At 31.2% G+C, this 18,946-nt stretch overlaps 1 protein-coding gene across 1 annotated transcript in view; it reads left to right on the top strand.

Annotated features, from left to right (window-relative positions):
• LOC117168187 overlaps positions 1 to 18,946 on the top strand; it is a 63,194-nt gene that overhangs the window by 25,858 nt on the left and 18,390 nt on the right. The window contains exons 12-14 of the mRNA XM_033353646.1: positions 522 to 530; positions 16,810 to 16,994; positions 17,103 to 17,969. Of these exons, the coding sequence (XP_033209537.1) occupies positions 522 to 530; positions 16,810 to 16,994; positions 17,103 to 17,969 (1,061 nt within the window). The remainder of the gene's footprint in view (positions 1 to 521; positions 531 to 16,809; positions 16,995 to 17,102; positions 17,970 to 18,946) is intronic.

Here is an 18,946-nt window from a genome sequence, read left to right as displayed (position 1 = left end):
AAATTGTCAAAGAAAAATGCTTTCAGCACTTGTTTATCTTGAAATGTCTTTCTATAATACTTTTTTTAAAATTAAAAATATAATTTTTCGAGACAATTTTTTATTATTAAAAAAAGACTGTACCGAAAACCTGGATCAAGCTTCAGATCTGAAAAAATTCAGCAATACATACATGTCAAACTTTTCTAATCTCAAAAAAATTTTCTACTGCTTTACCGTCATATTTTACGAAGAATGAGAAAACAAGAATTCGACTTCGTAGTACGATGAGGGTAGCACCTCGATAGGGCAGAAAATGCGATGTCCTATATATATAATTCCCCACTCCGACGCCCCGTACCGCATCTACGTTTATAATATCTCTGGCTACACCCATCGACATATAGAAATGGACCGATAATGCTGTGGGGAGAACAGTAATGGGCTCTAGAGAGAGAAAAAACATATGAGATGTAAACCTATCTCTTTCTAGATAAAGCTGATAGGTCGAAAATATTTTCGTTGGGTGAAGTTTGGCGCAGCACAGGACCGTGCTTTGTGTCGCGAGTGCCCCAATAATGTGACGTTTATCGCACTTTTCAGAATTGATTTATTTATAATTTATTGTAAATAAATATAAAAAATGGTTACAGCCTGTGTAGTTTGTGGGCGTTGTCAAGACGTTTATATAGGGATATGTTTTTATACGTAAGTAAAGTTATTGAATATAGTAAAATAAAGAATTTTACAACAAAAACAAAACCTCAAAATATGAAGTTGTGTACCTCAGCAATACAAATGATTATTTTTTATGTCATAGAAATATTGTTCAAATTTTTGACAGTTTCAAGAAGAATTCAACGTTACCAAGTTTTTAAAATAATCTATCTGAAACAGGTTATTTTACATGTATGTTCTTTAAAATTCAATTTATTATAACTACAAGTTTCTAATGTATTGTTTATCTTTTTTTTAATTAACCGTACAGAATATTTAGGCAATACCCGGGACTCCAAATCAGTTGAGAGTCCTGAAATAGATAAAGACAGATGAACGTCTCATATATTTTTTCTCTCTCTAGAGCCCATTTCAGTTCTCCCCAAAGCGTTACCGGTCCATTTCTATATGTCGATGGTTGCACCACATACCGGTAGTTAGCGCGGCAGGCAAGTTTGTGGTCTTCCATATATATATATATTGCTTTTAGTTCGGCCACATACATGTAGGGCTGACCAAAAAGACTTGATTGGCTAATCAAGTTCAACAAGTTCCCCACGGTGGGGCGCTCTGGCGAATCACATGCATCGTAGAGAGTATACCTAAGAACAACATGACCTGATACCTCAGTTCCAGGTCAGCCCTGAAGATGTGAACTGCAATGTTCACGAAACGTCGGCAAACAATTCGTAGTTTTTTTTACACGATTGAAACCCGAAATATCTCTTTTTGTCAAAATGAATCATCGTGAAAGCATAAAATCTATTTTTTTCTGGTTAAAGAAATAAAAATTCTGAGTAGCAATTTCGTTGTAAAAACTTTAAAAAAAAATATTTTCCCTAAATTTCCTTATAGACCTAGACAAATGTCTTCTGAAATGTTGCGTTTTTTAAAATTTGTGAATTTAATACTGAAACTGGACGTAAAAAATGCCATAATTTTCGTATTTTTGTTGTTTTAATATCTGAGCTAATTGCATTTTTTAAACCGCAATCATGAAAAATAATATAAACTTATGCTATAAATTCACAGAACTATTATGTACTTTAATAGTCTATATTTCTTTAAAGAATTTGACGCCGTTTTTATTTTATATTATTTGTAATAAATATATAAGTTTCCTTAGTTTTTTATTTAGTTTCATTTAATTATTTCCTTCATTTTGTATTTATTGAGAAAATTAAATTGAAACTTTTTAATCTTTTCCGACGGTCATGTATAGAAAACTATATTTTTCGGCTGGTCGATTAAGCTTTTGTTTGCATTTTACTTGTTTAATTGTTTACATATTTCATTCCATTCAAAATTTTTGATTTTGCTAAAATAAATTATTTTAAGTTCATTCCTTTAATAAAAAAACTTGCTTTTTTAAATTTGTTCGTAAATAAATTTATTTTCTAATAATTTAAATATCTCATTAATTTTCAGTTTCTTGTATTAAATTTTAAAGGCTTATGTATTATAAATAAATTACCTCATTAACAAAAAAAAGGTTTTTTAAGAAAAAGAACGACAATCATGCAAAAAACCCGACTTTTTTTATTTGAAAAACATATTAACAATGTTTATTTCTTACATAATTAAAAATAAATTTGGAAGAAATTTCATATTTGAATAAAATTATGAATCGAAACAAAAAATAAATGATCTGGCACTTTTTTTTAGACTTATTTTTTCCAAAATTGTATACTCCTTTTCAAAGATCTTTATTGAAACCCGAAGTTTAATTCCGCTCTATTGTATTTTTCACAATTTTCTTCTAACTGAAATTCATAACATAGTAGAGAATTAGACATAATGTAAAAATTACAATTGTACATATGACAAGTCAAAACTGTCATCTAGGTACTTGAAGTTAAAAGTAAATAGTTATTTCTGACAATATTAAAACTTCCATTTTAATATTGAGTCTATTAAATTCAAAAGGAATATATTTTAAAATTATTTACGCCTAGCGTTATAATGCTTAAAGCTTTTTAACGGATCTTCACGTTTCGGCACTCTCAGAATCTGAAAATCATCCAATTTCATCGGTTTCTGTCTGTATGTCTGTCTGTATGGTTGCCTGAATGTTGTAGCCACGCTAATGTTTGAAGGATTTGTCCAATCGAGTCCGCATTTGATACACTTCTGAAGGTACCCAAAATGAAGGCTAATTTCGTTAATCAGATATTTCGAACCAAAATTTAAAAATTGGGAGCATTTTCCAAAATTTGAAAATATATTACAAAACTATACTAGCCGATTTTTTCCATTAGCCCAAAATTTAAAAAATTATAGCATTTTCAAAATTTTCAAATTTTTTTTCTTAATATCATAAAAAATTTTGTAAAAGTTTTTTATAGATGGGTAAAAGACTTGTAAATTATAAAAATAAAATTTTAAATTTTGACGAAAATTAGAAAAGTTATATACTTTTCAAAATTTTCAAAAAATAGAAAAATTTATTTTTTTCATAGATCCAAAAATTTCATTCAAAATTTTCACTAGATACCAAATATATTTTACAACTATTCTAGCCGAATTTCTTGATAAGCCTAAAATCAAAAGAATTAGAGCCTGTATAAGCTAACTGTTAAGCGCGAAGCGCGATTATCGTAATGAGAATATAATCGTCAAGGCCGTAGGTACTTTGAGAACCTTATTTAATGACAAATTAAAAAAAAGTGTTCAGCTTCACTTAAGAAAAGGGAAAATGATTTAATAACCACAGCAGGGCCCTATTAGGATCAGGAAAAATAAAATGTGAACATTATTTTGCAATATCAGAATAAGCAGTACCAGACAAAGGTACACACAAAAAAATTGTAATAGACATTCGATATAATAGTTTTTAACATAGAATGTAGAAAATATCGCATTGTGATCTGTGCACAAATGCGGACGGTAGTGCAAAGACCGAGCGCGGAGCGCGAGATAAATATATTATCGAGTGCGAAGCGCGAGAACCAACAGTCGCGAGCCCTAGGCCCGCCCAAACTAGCGAGCGAAGCGAGCCGCACGCGCAGCGCGCTTTGAGAATGTGCCAGCGAAGCGGGCGGATTTCTTTTATATGATAAGCCGTGATTATTTCTGCCGTCTTGGAGAAAAAAGTTACTCTCTAAAGTTTGACGTCAGGGTCATTTTCGCGTTGCAGCGTATACGTAAAGAATGCTCACGTCAAAATGAAGATAGTGAGTTTCTTCACGCAAACAGCAGACTTGGCTTAACCCATTTTTCCCCCTCGAAGGGTTGTTCACCTTGGGGCACGGGGTATTTCCTAAATTAATTTTTTTAAGTAAAAAAAGTCGTGTCTACTAAAATTTAATATTTTTTTCTCGAAGATTCAAATTTAAAAAAAGGTTTGTCAGTGTAAAATTAAAAATGTAAAGCATTAAAAAAATTCTGAATTTAAGAATCAAATCTTAAACAATTAAAAATTTTAACATTGAAATTTAATTTGGTTTTGAATATAAGCGTTTAATATCGTAAAATTGACAACTGTAAGCCTTCTAACTTGATTAGACTAAAATTTATTGGCCTCCAAAATCTGACAATACCCAAATACAAACATTTAGAATTCTGCATTTCAATTTTCATTTCAAAACTTTCAAAATTAAATAATAGGAATTTATCAGGTTATACTTCAGGCATATTCAAAATTTAGCAAATATTAATGCTTGCATTTTTAATTTATCAACTCTATGACAAAATTTTCAAATAATACAATTCTTGAAATTTCTGTTTATAAAATTACTCAATTTGAATGTTTTAAATTCAAAATATTTTAAAACCTTTCAATTTAAAATTTCTCTCCTTATAAAAAGTTTACGATTTCAAAGGCTTTACATTTATTCCAATTTTTCACGAGGTTAGACATCGAATAATCTGCTTATTGCAGCCTTAAATTATTTATATCCTAAAGCTGAAAAAAATGTATTACCGAATCATAGGTGATTTTATTTAAAACGTTTAAAATTAAATAATTTGCAATGACAGGTTATACTCGAAGAATATTCGAAATTTTACAAATACTGAGATTTTGAATTTTAATTTTATAAACTAGTTTCTTTTGATAATAATTATTTTACTTTTTATGCTTCTAAAAGAAAATAATTACACTGTAATGAAATTGTTTTCATTTCAAATTTCTCTCCTTTAAAACCTTTTAATTTCAAAGGCTTTAAAGTTATAATACAATTTTCGAAACTGAATGATTTTGAATGAAATATTTATTTAATTGCTAACATACTTCTAATTTGAAATAAAATTATGGAATAATAAAGTACTTCCATGCAAAATAGTTATGCTGAAGTTTAAACGCTTCGTTTTATATTTTGACGTTGTCGACTTCTGAAAAGATTCAAACCAAAAAATTTTGAACTATGAGTCCTGATAACTTTCTTGAGTTTTTTTGTTGAAATTAACTAATTATTATAAAAATAAGGGAACTTTTTTTTTTATTTCTCCAGCTTATTTGAATGCTCTCCATCGTTGAATCCAAGAAACAACCCACATATATGTATTCAATTCAATCAAATTTAAAATTTAACGACAGTTTCATTTTTATTTAACTAGATTGTACTTAAGTTTAGCACCATTTAACACCATTCAACATCTACAATTTTAACTGAAATTTACTTTGATTTAATTAAATTTTACTTTCATTTTGAATTTAACTCAAATCTATTCCCTTATTTTTAAAATTGCACTACAATAAATCTTAAAGTACGAATTGAATTGTTTTAAAACTTATTTACTTAGTATCTAGAAAATTTCTCTTTTAAAAGAAACCCGAGGAGAAATTAATTTAATTTAACTAAACTTTATTTAATTCTTAAATCCACCTAAATTTCATTTAAATGTTGAATTTTCTTAAATTTATTTATTATATCGAAATTTTTAAATAACAATAATAGAATATTTGTAGGCTCTCTTTAAGGGCATGTGACATAGCTAAATACCTATATTACCGACCACACTTTTTCAGTCCACTGAATGTTTTTTTGAACCTAAGAACTTTTTTTGTAAATAAAATATCGAGCTGAAACTTTGGAAGATGTATTAGAGTACAATAAAGTACGTTTAGGTACTGCATTTTGGTAGGAACTTCACTGAAAATTATTTCATCTTTTTTCTGAACCTCAACATTTTTTGAACGTTCGAACTTTTTTCATACATAAAATATCGGTCCCAAACTTTGAGAAATGCAACAGCCGAAAGAAAACTACGTTTAAGTACAAAGCTTAATAATAATAAATGTAAACAAAATATTTCAACCGTCAATTCCAACGGCTTCAGCCGGTAACGTTGTACACGAAAATACGAACTCTCTAGAGCCTCGTCTAGCGGCCGCCAGGTTTCGTATTTTCGTGTACAACGTTACCGGCTGATGCCGTTGGAATTGATTGTTAAAATATATTTTTTTACATCTTTTATTATTAAGCTTTGTACTTAAAGGTAGTTTTCTTTCGGCTCTTGCATTTCTCCAAGTTTGAGACCGATATTTTATATATAAAAAAAGTTCGAACGTTCAAAAAATGTTGAGGTTCAGAAAAAAGATTAAATAATTTTCAGTCAAGTTCCTACCGAAATGCAGTACGTAAACGTACTTCATTGTACTCTAATACATTTCCCAAAGTATCAGCTCGATATTTTATTCACAAAAAAATTCTTAGGTTCAAAAAAACATTCAGTGAACTGAAAAAGTGTTCGGTTTGGAATGCAACAACTTTCGGTGTGCGCCCCGGCCCCACCCCGCCCGCTAACGTGATAGGAGGACGCGGTTGCCATAGAAACGGTGAACAGTTGAAGAGGGCAGCACCTCGATATAGTCGAAAATGTAGTTAGATATATATATCGGCCGTCCCCACCACTGACCCATGCCGTATCTAGGACCTAATATCTTTGGTATGACTAGACCGTGTATTCTTAGATAATTTTACTATTGTCGGCGTGCATAGACAGCTCAGAGTCAGCTATAGGTATGGCTGGCGATGGCAAGCGCGAGAATCGAGAAACAGAAATTCACCGGCACTTTCGGTTTGGCTTTCGCCAAAGATATTATAAACGTAGATGCGGTGCGGGCTTAGTTACCCGCGATAAATATAGACGGCGCGTCCGGCGAAAATTGTCAGTTCCCCTCTACCCACCGCTCCTTGGCTATAGCCCCCATCGACAACAGCATCTTGGAGCGCTGTAAGCAACTCTCAGTAGGCCCCTCGAGGCGCACTAATGGTTACTTAGCTCGGACAAGAACCATTTGGATTGAAAGTAAATTTAGTAAATTGCTAATCAAAACATTTTTACATTTATAACTTTGCAAAACATGGTTATTTTAATAAATACCACAAATAAAATCGATGAATAATTTATATTACGGTTTCATATATTTTCCAATATTTTTAAAATTATTACTTATCATTTTCATTCTATATATTGTCTATATATAGTTCTTTAATATTATTTATTTATTTATTTTTTATTTTTATGGTCTGAAATTTCTATGGATTTTTTTTAGACTTATATAAAAATATAATTATAATTCCAAGTGATATGAAAATTGTTCTGTCGGTGTTTAGATGTTAAGCCGGCAGTTCCAAACCAGATTACGTTTCGCATTGGCAAACAAAATTAGAGGAACAGAATTTCATTGTTATATTCATAAAAAATATCATGTTCCATAAAATATATTTTAAAATAAACTTTAAATTATTATAATTACTACAGCTTATTAGAAATATATATAATTCAAATTATTTTTTAAGTTTTTCAGAACTTTTAAATATATTTATAATGATTCCCATTTTGTCGTAAAATTTATGTAAAATTCTGCTAAAAAATGCCTTAAAATCTTCTAGACTTTTTTACAATCTTATAAATTTTTTTAAATGTTTGAAATATTTTCGACACTGTAAAATTTCCGAAATTATAAAATTCTGAAACCTTAAAATCCCGAATTTAAAAATTCTAGAATTATGAAATTCTGGACAGTTTACAATATTATCGAATTTGAAAATTCCCGAATAATAAAACTCCAGGCAGAATGCTGTCTAATGATAAAATATACAAACTAGAAAATTCCCGAATTGCAGAAATTGAGAAAACAGTTTTGTGATCAATATTATTTATTTATTACAAATACAATAATCAAATATTTTTATTATAGAAATTTTGTTTGACGTTTGATTTTGATAAATTATTGTTTTAATTTAAAATAACAATAATTGTATAAAAATGTGATACAAACATAAATTTAAAAATACGTGAGCTTCAATTAAATCAACTTTTCTGTAATATACAAAAATACAATGCACATTTTCAAACGTCGTTTTTTATTCAAAAATACATTTGTTCAATTATTGTTATTTTAAATTCTAACAATAATTTTTAGAAACTTTAAACATTAAAAAAGTTTTTTCTTTGGTATAAGTATTTTATTATTCTATTTAAAAAAATTTGTTATCAAACTATTTTTTAATTGTTCTAATTAGGGAGTTGTCTAGCCCGGATATTGTATAATTCGGAAATTTTCTGTCGGCATTTCTCAAATTCTGTAAGATTGTAAATTGTTGAGAATTTTTCAATTCGGAACTTTTCTATTTCGACAATGTTATAATTTCGGAATTTTTACAGTGATGTGGGAATTTTATTTTTCGGAAAAAGCGACTGAAAAATCCCGAAAAATAAATTCCCGACCCTGTAAAATTCGTAAATTGAAAGATAACCAAAAAAAAATTCCAGACAATAAGATATTACCGAATTTGAAAAAAAAGAGGCGAAGAACGCTACTTTTTCAAGGCCCCATGATTATTTTATCACATTCTAATCCAATAATGAGAAGAGTTTTATGCGAAAAATGACTTCCGCGAATTTCATGAAATTTCGACGTTTTGAGTCAGAAAAACAAGTTTTTACGTCGGTATCTGTGTGTCTCTCTGGCATCTACGTCGTTGTTATTGATGTCGTGGTTGTTTGTATATTGGAAACTTTCGAAAAATAGTCGGACTGGATTGTGCTTTGACACATAGTTTTTTCATTTTAAGAATTGTATGTAAAAATTGTACTATTTTTATTTTTATAAAAAATATTTTTCTTCAATTAAATTTTTACAATAAAAGTGTTTCGAAGAGATTTTTGAAAAATCTTTCGGGAATAAAATGAGTATTTATAGGTCAAAAAAAAATTTGGATTTTTGTCTAAATTTTTCCAGTCGTTTTTACTATAGTACAATTTACGTTTGTATCTCGGGCGAAGAAATCCATTCTATTGTTTGACCAATATTCTTTGTAAGTAAATATTTTTTATAGAAAATTACACCGAGTGACCTTCAATTATAATTTTACAAACGTGAAAAAACCACATTTCAATGTTTTCTATGAAAAACACAATCCCTGAGTGACAGAACAAAATCGGAAACACTAAGAGTCAATTTATTCAGGAACAATATTTTTGAAATAATAATAATAAATTGTGGGGTTGACAAATGATCAAAAAATTAATAAAACTTGAAGTTGTACGGTTTTAATTTGTAACTAAATAATTTGAAAGGTTTCAATCTAAAATTATCGAACACTTTCAATTCAAAAATTCTGACGAGATATTTTAATAGCTTTAAATTTGAAATTATTCAATATACTGAAGACTACAAATTTAAAATGTCTCAACCATTAAAGCTTTGAATATTTTTAAAATTGCTGTTTTGGAGACTAAATAGCACTTATTCTTTTATTAAGAAATCACAACTAAAATTCTTTAAAAAATTTTTTTAAAAGAGCTTTAAAAACCTTAAAAAAGGTCAGAGGTTTTAATAGTTCAATATATGTGATAGAATCTCTTTAAATATGAAATTAGTCTATACTTTTTCATGTTTGAGCTACAATTATTCCTTTTTAGAGTTATAAATTACAGTCGTGAAAAATAAATAAAATGTTTTAATTAATTGATATTTAAAACAAAAAGCATCTAAATGCAGCTGCAAACATTGAATTTGAAATGCTTTGAATTCAAGGTATATTTTAAAAAGAAAACTGAAAGCAGAGGATCGACTTTCAAAAAAAGCGGAAGAAAGTGACTCGCTGGATTGCAAATGAACATGCAAAATGGTTTATTTTCGCATTTTTCAATTTTAAATTTAAACTTTTTCGTGTTGTAACAATTTCGAATCCTATAATGTTATTTTTGATCTACCCTATAACCAATAACGAAAATTCTGAAAATTCAAACAATAAGGCTGTATTCAGAAAATGAAGCATATTTAACGTTAAAATTCAAGTTCTTAAACTGAAGGCCTTAAAATTTGCAAATTTTACAATTAGTGTTGTGTAAATTGAATTGGCATCTTAAAAGAGTATAAATAGTTCTTAAATTAGTTTTTAAAATTCTGGAAGTTTACCTTCTTTACATACCTAGATGTCAAAAGAGCCTACCCAATTTTTTCGAATTTTAATCACTTATTTTCTAAGAGAAAATCACCCCCGTTTATCAGTGACTGAAACGGATTAGAAAAAAATCGCCAAGACCCAAGAATAAAAATTGGATGTACAGCGAATTTTTAAATTTTTACTTGAGATTATCTTTAACTTTGCAATATTCAAAATTTCCATACACAATTTTTTTATTAATACTGTGGAAAAAAATCAACAAGATCAGTGCCGAAATTATGATTAGAGCAATTTTTCTGTAATTCTATGGGGACGGCTGAAATATCCCGAAAAATATAATTCTCGACTCGGTAAAACTCTCTGTCCCGAATAATAAAATTGCAAAACTAATAAAATTCCTGAACTCCCCAAATAAAATTGTTTTTTAATCAATATTAATTATTTATTAAAAATACGATAGTAAAATATTTGTATCAAATATATTTTTTTTGAATATTTAAAGTGTTAAAAATTATTTGTTTCAATTTAAAATTGAAATTATACAAAAATTTTACCGGCAATTTGATATAAAAAAAGGCGTGTTTTTTAATCAGCATTTCGATTTTTCGGAAGAACTTTTGTGATTTAAAAAATACTATATACATTTTCAACGAAAATATCTTATCCAGAAATATATTTTGTTTTAATTATTTTAATTTTAAATTTAATCAATAATGTTTAAACACTTCAAACATTTAAAAAGTTGTTTCTTTGGTACAAATATTGGATTATTTCAATTAAAAAAAAATATTTGTCAAAGAAAAATGTTTCAGCAATTGTTTATCTCGAGATTTCTTTCTATAATAGTTTTTTTTAAATTAAAAATATGATTTTTCAAGATTTTTTTTTTTTAATTAAAAAAAAAGACTGTACCGAAAACCTGGATCAGGCTTCAGATCTGAAAAAATGCAGTGATATGCATACATGTCAAACTTTTCTAACCTCAAAAAATCTTTCTATTGCTTTACCGTCATATTTTACGAAGAATGAGAAAACAAGAATTCGACTTCGTAGTACAGTGAGGGCAGCACCTCGATAGGGCAGAAAATGTAATGTCCTATATATATATATATATATATATATATATATAATTCCCCACTCTGACGACTCGTACCGCATCTACGTTTCTTTGCTTTCGCCTTGGCCCCACCCCTAGCGTAGACGTAGGCAAAGGACGCGGTTGCCATACAAACTTCGAAAAGTTGAAGAGGGCAACACCTCGAGGAATCCAAAAATGTAGTTAGATATATATATCGTTCTCCCACTCCGACCTCCCGTGCCGCATCTATGCTTATAATAACTTGGTGTACCTTTGGGAGAGAGAAGGAAAGGGAAAGCTGACTCGTCTAGATTAAAAATCCTCTTTGGTTTGATGTTGAGAAGACCCAAAGATGCCAAATCTTTTCTGACTGCACCAAACCACCATTGTAAGCCCTTTTCTAAAACTTTGGTCCTTGATTTGGCTATGGTTTGACACACGCTCAGACACTTGTGGATGTTACAATCATCGACACACTGTTAAGTAGATGGTCTTTGGTGATTTGAAAGCCAGCATTGCTAGTTCTGAATATCCAATCGACCAATTCTCGCTCTTCTTCAGTGAAAACAGTAGCAGGTCCTTTTCTAACATTCAGAAAGTACCTTTCACCCTCGAATGTAGTGTAGCGACAGGTACATTTAAAGGTTTACTGGCACTTCTCATTGACTGTCCATCTTTAACAGCCTCTACCGCTGTTTTACGTCATACACCATATAAATAGTATTTTTTGGACACTGCTTCGTCCTTTATAAAAAAAATCAATGAAAACCCATAAGTGTTCGGGTTTTAGGTTATATACTGTAAAACGAGACGGTATACCCGAACACTTCGAAAAAACTAAAACAACAATGAAAATCCATAGAAAATGACGACACAAGAACCTTTCTTAGCTTTATCGCATGATCCAACAAAGCATCCATAATCTGAGAGGCAAAAACAGCTGGTTTCTCGAGTTGCCAGGAACTTTTATTTTTTTTCTAATCGATGGCGCCACTTGTTTCTTATTTCGACATTTCAAATAGTGACTTCGAATATCAAAGTGTTTTATAAAATATTTTGTTGAAACAATAAAAATGTATATAATTTTCTAAAATTCTATAACTCTGACTGTTCGACTATCGGGTACTGTTCGAGTTTCGGGTCCACTACCTTACAATAATATTTGGCATATCCCAAAAGCAAATTAATGTCTGCTCGTTGACTGCTCGCATGCGAAAGTAGAAAAGCAATAAAAATATCTTATTGAGTTCAAATGAAAGTAAAACTAATGCCTGGTGGAAGGTGGCACTCCAATATCCTACTGTTCACCTGGGCGTTGCCCGCCGTAGGTATTACGATATATAAATAATCTTTCACTTTCCACGATGGGTGATAGCCAGGCTAGGTTAGGTAAGTAATTTTGTCAAATTATCATTATCACGAAATATATTCTCAAAAAATGATAATTTGTTAATGATTCCCATGAATATTTAGTGCATTTACAATTGGTTTTAAAGTTATCATGAAGAATTTATAATCTTCGACGTTTAAAGCCCAAGGGAATGTCCCATGTGTGAATTTTCAGTAAACTATTTAAAGTTTATGTGTTTTTAGATCTTTATTACAAATGTGCTAATGAAGTAAATTTATAGTTTGTTATTATAGAATTATAGGATTTTAAGTCTAAAGCCAATTAAGTTTGGTTGGTTGCAATTTTGCAAGTTTACACGTTTGACACTTAAGTTGGTCCAGTCCATCCCTACAAAAAAAAGTCAGAAATCGTCACAAATGGACAGACGTTCTGACGATTTCTGAACATCCTGACTATTCTTGACGAGTCTAACTATTTTTAAAGATATGTTAATTTACCACCTATCAGGTAGCTCATCTGTTTGGAACGCAGGTAGGCCAAAAAAAAATGATTAAGAATTTGAAAATATTTGTCTTCAATGTTGCATATGCAGATTCAAAAGAGAAATTCAGAATCTGTGGTTGTCGGCGATTCAAGATACCTAAATATTTTCCTATAAAATTTAAAATTAGGATAAAGATAATGTATCTTGTAAAGTGAATGAGATGTGTCCAAACGGACCAAATTTTCAGCCTCACCTTCAGAGTCATTTAGTATATACATAATAATAATTAAATATAAGTAAAAACAGAATGTATATAAATAAATTTTAAATAACCTGGGGAATATAAAAGGAATTAGGTTTTATAACATTCTATTCTTGGATCTCTAATAAAAGGATTATCCTGCGAACTGAAGTACTGACGGTTTCTTAACATTTCGTCATGAATTCCGACTTCCTGACGATTTTTGCCGAGAAACTATTTTGGATCAAAATTTAAAAAATGAGCGCATTTTCAAATTTTTGAAACCAAATTCTTTCAAGATTTCAAAATTCTATGAACGGTTATTCATAGTGCTCAGAAATTCAAACAATTTATCTGTATGAGTTTTTTCTATAAAAAAAAATGATCAGAGTTAGAGAATTTTAAAAATCCAAAAAAAAAAACAAATTAAAATGAACATCTTAAGTCAAACAACGCATGATCTAAAAAAAAGTCAAGAGAGGAAAAACGTTGATTTTTGAAAGCCCTACAAGTTGATCATAACAACTTTTTCAATTTGGTCGAAAATTTTTAAATTCCAAATTTGATTATACTAAAAATAATGAAAAATCCAATAATTCCATTTTTGGTCAAACTAGGCAAGATACGAAAAAAAATGAATAAGCTAAAATTGCACGCCCTGGAAAAACCTAAAAATTCTAATGAATCACTTTTCGATTGGACGTGTAGTTTTTGTTTTCAGTCGTAAAAAACAACATAAAAAAAAATGTTTTGGGCTAACGACACAAGCTACGAAAAAAAATGGGACAAAACTTGTTTATCCAAAAAAGAGCTATAATTTTTTATAGGACACGTAGTTTTTGCTTTAGTCGTAAAAAATAACATTCAAAATAAAAAAATTAAATTTTTGGAAAAAGGACAGAAAAGACGAAAGAGGACATAGGATCCTAGATAGGACCCTATTATAGGTTCCTGTATTAGACCCTATGCAAATGCGCAGTAGTTACTCTTTAATAGTAAAAAACAAGATTAAAAATAAAAAAACTATAAACACAAGGAAATAAGAATTAGTATGATTCAATTTTTATGCATATTATTAATTGTAATAACATGAATTTATTGAAATGATAAATGTTTCAGCGCAACTTAGAATACAATTTAAACAAAATAAGAAACAAATATAAAAATAATCATGATAAATATGATGAGAATGTTTTCGTTAAAGCGGAAAGAGCTTTAACAAAGTAGAGTTCACATTCACAAAATTACAGTTGTCGGTCCGTTGATCTTTGACTTTAAAAGGTCTGTACATGAATGCGGGAGAAATGCAAAGACCGAGCGCGGAGTGCGATTGCCACCAGTCACCTGCCGTAGGTGCGCTCAAACTCTCGAGCTCAGCTCCTCTAACAAAAGAGATATCACAAAATTACAGTGGTGGATGTTTTGAGTCTTAACTTTAAAAGGTTTGCGCAAGAATGTGCGACAACATAAAGACCGAGCGCGTAGCGCCAGGTAAATATATAATCGAGCGCGACGCGCGAGATAAATGGACATTTGAGCGCGAGAGCCAACAGTCGCGCGCCTTAGACGCGCTCAAAATAGCGAGCCGCGCGCGCAGCGCTTGATGAAAATGTGCCTGCCTAGCGGGCAGATTTTTTTTAGTTGGGATATAAATTTGTTTTATAATAATTGATGTCTCAGGCTTAAGATGGTTACAGTCTAATATGTCGAAGCCATTTTTGATTAGAGTGGAATTTTTTAGTTCACGGGCGCATTCTTGTAATGCGATCAAGTGAGCTGATAACAGCAGTGTGCCTAATTCGACATATTGGGCAAAGTCTGATTTTGAACCCATCCCTAACGGACTGGATTGCAGCCGGTGCACGGTGGGGAGACCTACAGCTTAAGGTGGGATCCGAATCATCAGAACGTCGGTAAAGGTACATAGAAAAATTGCAAGTGGTACCGGCTCATGAATCAAACCCCGGACCTCGAACGTGAATTCCGAACGACTAACCAACCCAGCTATTATTATTATTATTAATTTTGTAACTTGATAGTGTGAATAAATTTGAATATTTTTTTTTAATTTCACTTAATTTTATATATAAAAAAATATATTTACTGCCATATATAATAACGATATACAGCTCTAATAGCACGGAACACAGTAATACAAGATGATGCATTTTAAATGTAGATGAATTTCATTTTTGCATTAAATTAAGTAAGTCACTTAATTTCAACCAGAATTGATTTATTAGGCATAAATGAATAATTTATTCAATGCTCAAATTAAAAAATGTATTTCCTAAAATTATTCAATTTTTAATTTGATATTCATTTCATGTTTCTAATAACTGAACTATAGCGCATAAATTTGATAAATTTCAACAATCAGCTTAATTAAATTAACCCATAAGTTTCAATTCACACGCACGCGTTGACGGAAAGTCAACAATCCTTCTGTCTTAGATTAACCTATAAAGTAGATTTTACGTACATAAACCAGTTTACTTTCAACCAAGCGCGTTCCTTAAAGTGATGTTATCATCGTCAGTTGACTTTCAACTGGCGATTGATCGTTTTGGTTACATCTGAAAGTCAACCGAGCGTGTATTCCCTGAGCGTGTATAATATTCGCTGCTTGGGAACGTTCGAAAAATAAATTATCGTTATTATTATTATCAATGAATATCGGGTGAACCGTAAGTGACAGGCCAAACTTGATGTCAGTTCATGATAAGGATATCATATTACAATGTAGGATATGCGGTACTCAAAACTCATAAAATTACATTTATTTTTATCTGTCTCTTACAGTTTACGTGATAATTGTTTTGTAAAATAAAAATAATGAAAGGTTCCACTCAGGTCCCAGTGGAACGTTCCCAAGCGGTGGACATTTTACACGCTTAGGGAACATTCCATGCTATTAGGGAGTAGACTTCAGCGGAAAAAAATAAAATAAATGTATAATATTCGTTATCTTCTATGTATATGCTATTAAGTTTCTATTGAAAGATAAATAATATAATTTTAAAACATGAATCAACAATTCTCAATTATATTATGTAACGCTATTTGGTTGAATGTTGTAAAAACAATTTATTTGCCAAAATAACACTTTATATTCATAATAGCAATGTTCATTGCTATTATGTGTTCAAAATTTTTATTTTTATTCTGCGGTTAAAAAAAATCTTTTCATATATGTGATATAGATAATATGCTTCCAGTGACGACCAACAATTAATGGAGAACGCATTTAAAAAGAGGCATATAACTTTATATGGGCGAAATTAATAATTTTGTATAATATATATGCATACATATATATAACTTCTCCTAGGGGTAGCATTACTTTGCTTGATTAAAGTACATCGATAATTGATACATATACTTACCTATGTAACTATTGTAATTGAATGCATATTATTTTTTGAAAAAGTGTATGATAAACACTCAAAGATTAATTAAAAGTAAATTCTCTTATTAAATCATTATGATAATTGAAACAGATTGTTCACATTATGTAGAGACATTTTCAGTATAATTATAGATCACCTGTAAAATATATTTTTACTTGCCCGTAATTATAGCATGAATTTTTTTCAGGAAACTATGAAATGCTTAGAGCTTTATATGATTTTAAGGCGACTTTCCCCAAAGCCTTAAGCTTTCGAGAGAATGATTATTTCGTCCTTTTACAATCAAACACAAAGCAGAGAAACTGGTGGCAGGTGATAAACAAGGAAGGCCAAGTTGGTTTCATTCCCTCTAATTATGCGACAACAGAAAAAGTAAGTGTCCTAGCTTTATGAGATTTTTCGATTTCATATCTACAACGACGTTTCATAAGAAGTTGTTTTTTCATTTATAAATATTTTGCTATATTTTTAAATTTCCAGGTGCAGCCTCAAATTTTGATTGACTTCTTAGACGAATGCATTAAATTGTTCTCTGCTAACAGTAGCAAACAAGAAAGCGCAGTGGTCACCGATAGCCAGACTCTATTGTCAAAATTAGAAGAAAAGAAACGGCAAGCAGAGCAAGGTAAAAAGACCAAAAAGCAAGCACCTATGCCACCTGATTTTGGGCATACAACACTTGACAGGGACAATAATAGTTTTCCAATCGTCTGCAACAATCCTCAAGGAGACGTAATGCCAGCGCGTAGTAACGCTTCTTACGCTAGTGTGAAAAGTAATGCTCGACATGAAGATGAGCAACTTACAGAATCAAACAATATTGCTGCTCAAACTCGACGTGATTCGCCTAATGAAAACAGGAGGCAATCTTTACCACGACAAGCGGCCTCCGAAACGGCGCAGCGAATTCAGGCCTCAAACGCAGAAGTACAAAAGAGCAAATCTGAAAGTAATGAAAAGTCAACTAATCATTCGCCCGTTAAGAACAGATCAGCAAGTGTGGCTGAAATTAATCCTAAAACTGCTTATCACTTGTTGGATCAAGTCCGAAGAAATACCCAACTTAGTTATGAAATGTCCAAAGTTGCTGTTTCTGTGGTCATCGCAGGGTTGCATGAGATTCTACCTCAAAGTGTGAGCCACTATTTAGAGTCGATTCTAAATCAACTAGAAGTTCCACTTAGTGTGTCCAAAATGACCATTGAGGAAACTTATGACGCCAATAGGTTGAAAGTCATATTTAAGGAACTTACCTCTTGCAAAGAAGACTCTCAGCAGAGAAGCTGGATGTTGTATGAGGATGAGTCGATTATTGTAGAGTACATTAAAGAGCTTACTTCTATTCTTGTAAGTATGCGGTTTACACAGATTATTAATTAATTCAAAGTAGAGTGAGTATCGTGAAAAGGCGATTGCACGAATTAACCCTCGTAGCTCACCTATTTTTTCGATCACAGAGAACACTCTAGACCAGGGCTCGTCATCGAGGGGAAATTCAGCCGCAAATACTCATTTACCACATGTTTCGTTTCTACCACCACGACCTTCTACTCAGCTGTAAGAGTGAAGCGGTAATTTTCCGTGCCACGTGAGGTGGCGTAGTAGTAGAAACAAAACATCTTGCAAATGAGTATTTGGGACCCAATTTCTCCTCGTTGAAGATCCGTGCTCTAGGGCAGCGATTCCCAAACTTTTTATGCACTTTCTAGGGAGCGGTAGGGGCCCCACCCTCAGATTTTTTTCACAATACTGAAACCCAAGTGAGACACTGGACGCTAGTCGTTCGTGCTCGGTTGCTTGCTTCGCTGACCTTCTCCTTGTTAGAGAATTAGAGCCGGTTGAGAAAAATGAAAAGTTGGTTAAATACTAATCAATAGAATTTTAGTAAGTTCCGTTAGCTTGGTTAGATTATCAAATAAACGTTAAAAAAAGGTAGAAGAAGATCGGATAATAACTTCAAGAGTTATCGCTCTTTCGTTGCATTCACAAGATTTCTAAATATTTCATTTATTAGTTCGGATATTAACCGATTTTCAAAATCTTTGTTTTCATTTTCTTTAAATTATATTACGAAGTTGATTCAGCCAATTCAAATTTAATTGAGCTAAGTCTTTATAATTTCAGTTATTGCAAGTTCATAACAATGAAAGGGTCATTCGTGGTAGGTACACGAAAGTCGAGGAAAGTAGCCTTCTGGTCGCAGCGGGGTGCCTGCCTAGCTGCCCGGCCCGGGGTGGCATCCCCCTGCCGCCGGCCGATGAGGCTGCCGCCGGCAAGGAATGTCACCCCGGGCCGGGCAGCCCTCGAGGGGGAAGCTAGCCTAG

This window comes from Belonocnema kinseyi, chromosome 2 (genome assembly GCF_010883055.1).
Source record: "Belonocnema kinseyi isolate 2016_QV_RU_SX_M_011 chromosome 2, B_treatae_v1, whole genome shotgun sequence".
In the NCBI taxonomy this organism is placed as follows: domain Eukaryota; kingdom Metazoa; phylum Arthropoda; class Insecta; order Hymenoptera; family Cynipidae; genus Belonocnema; species Belonocnema kinseyi.
The sequence above is the reverse complement of the archived record's forward strand: the minus strand, read 5'-3'. Positions and strand labels throughout refer to the sequence as shown.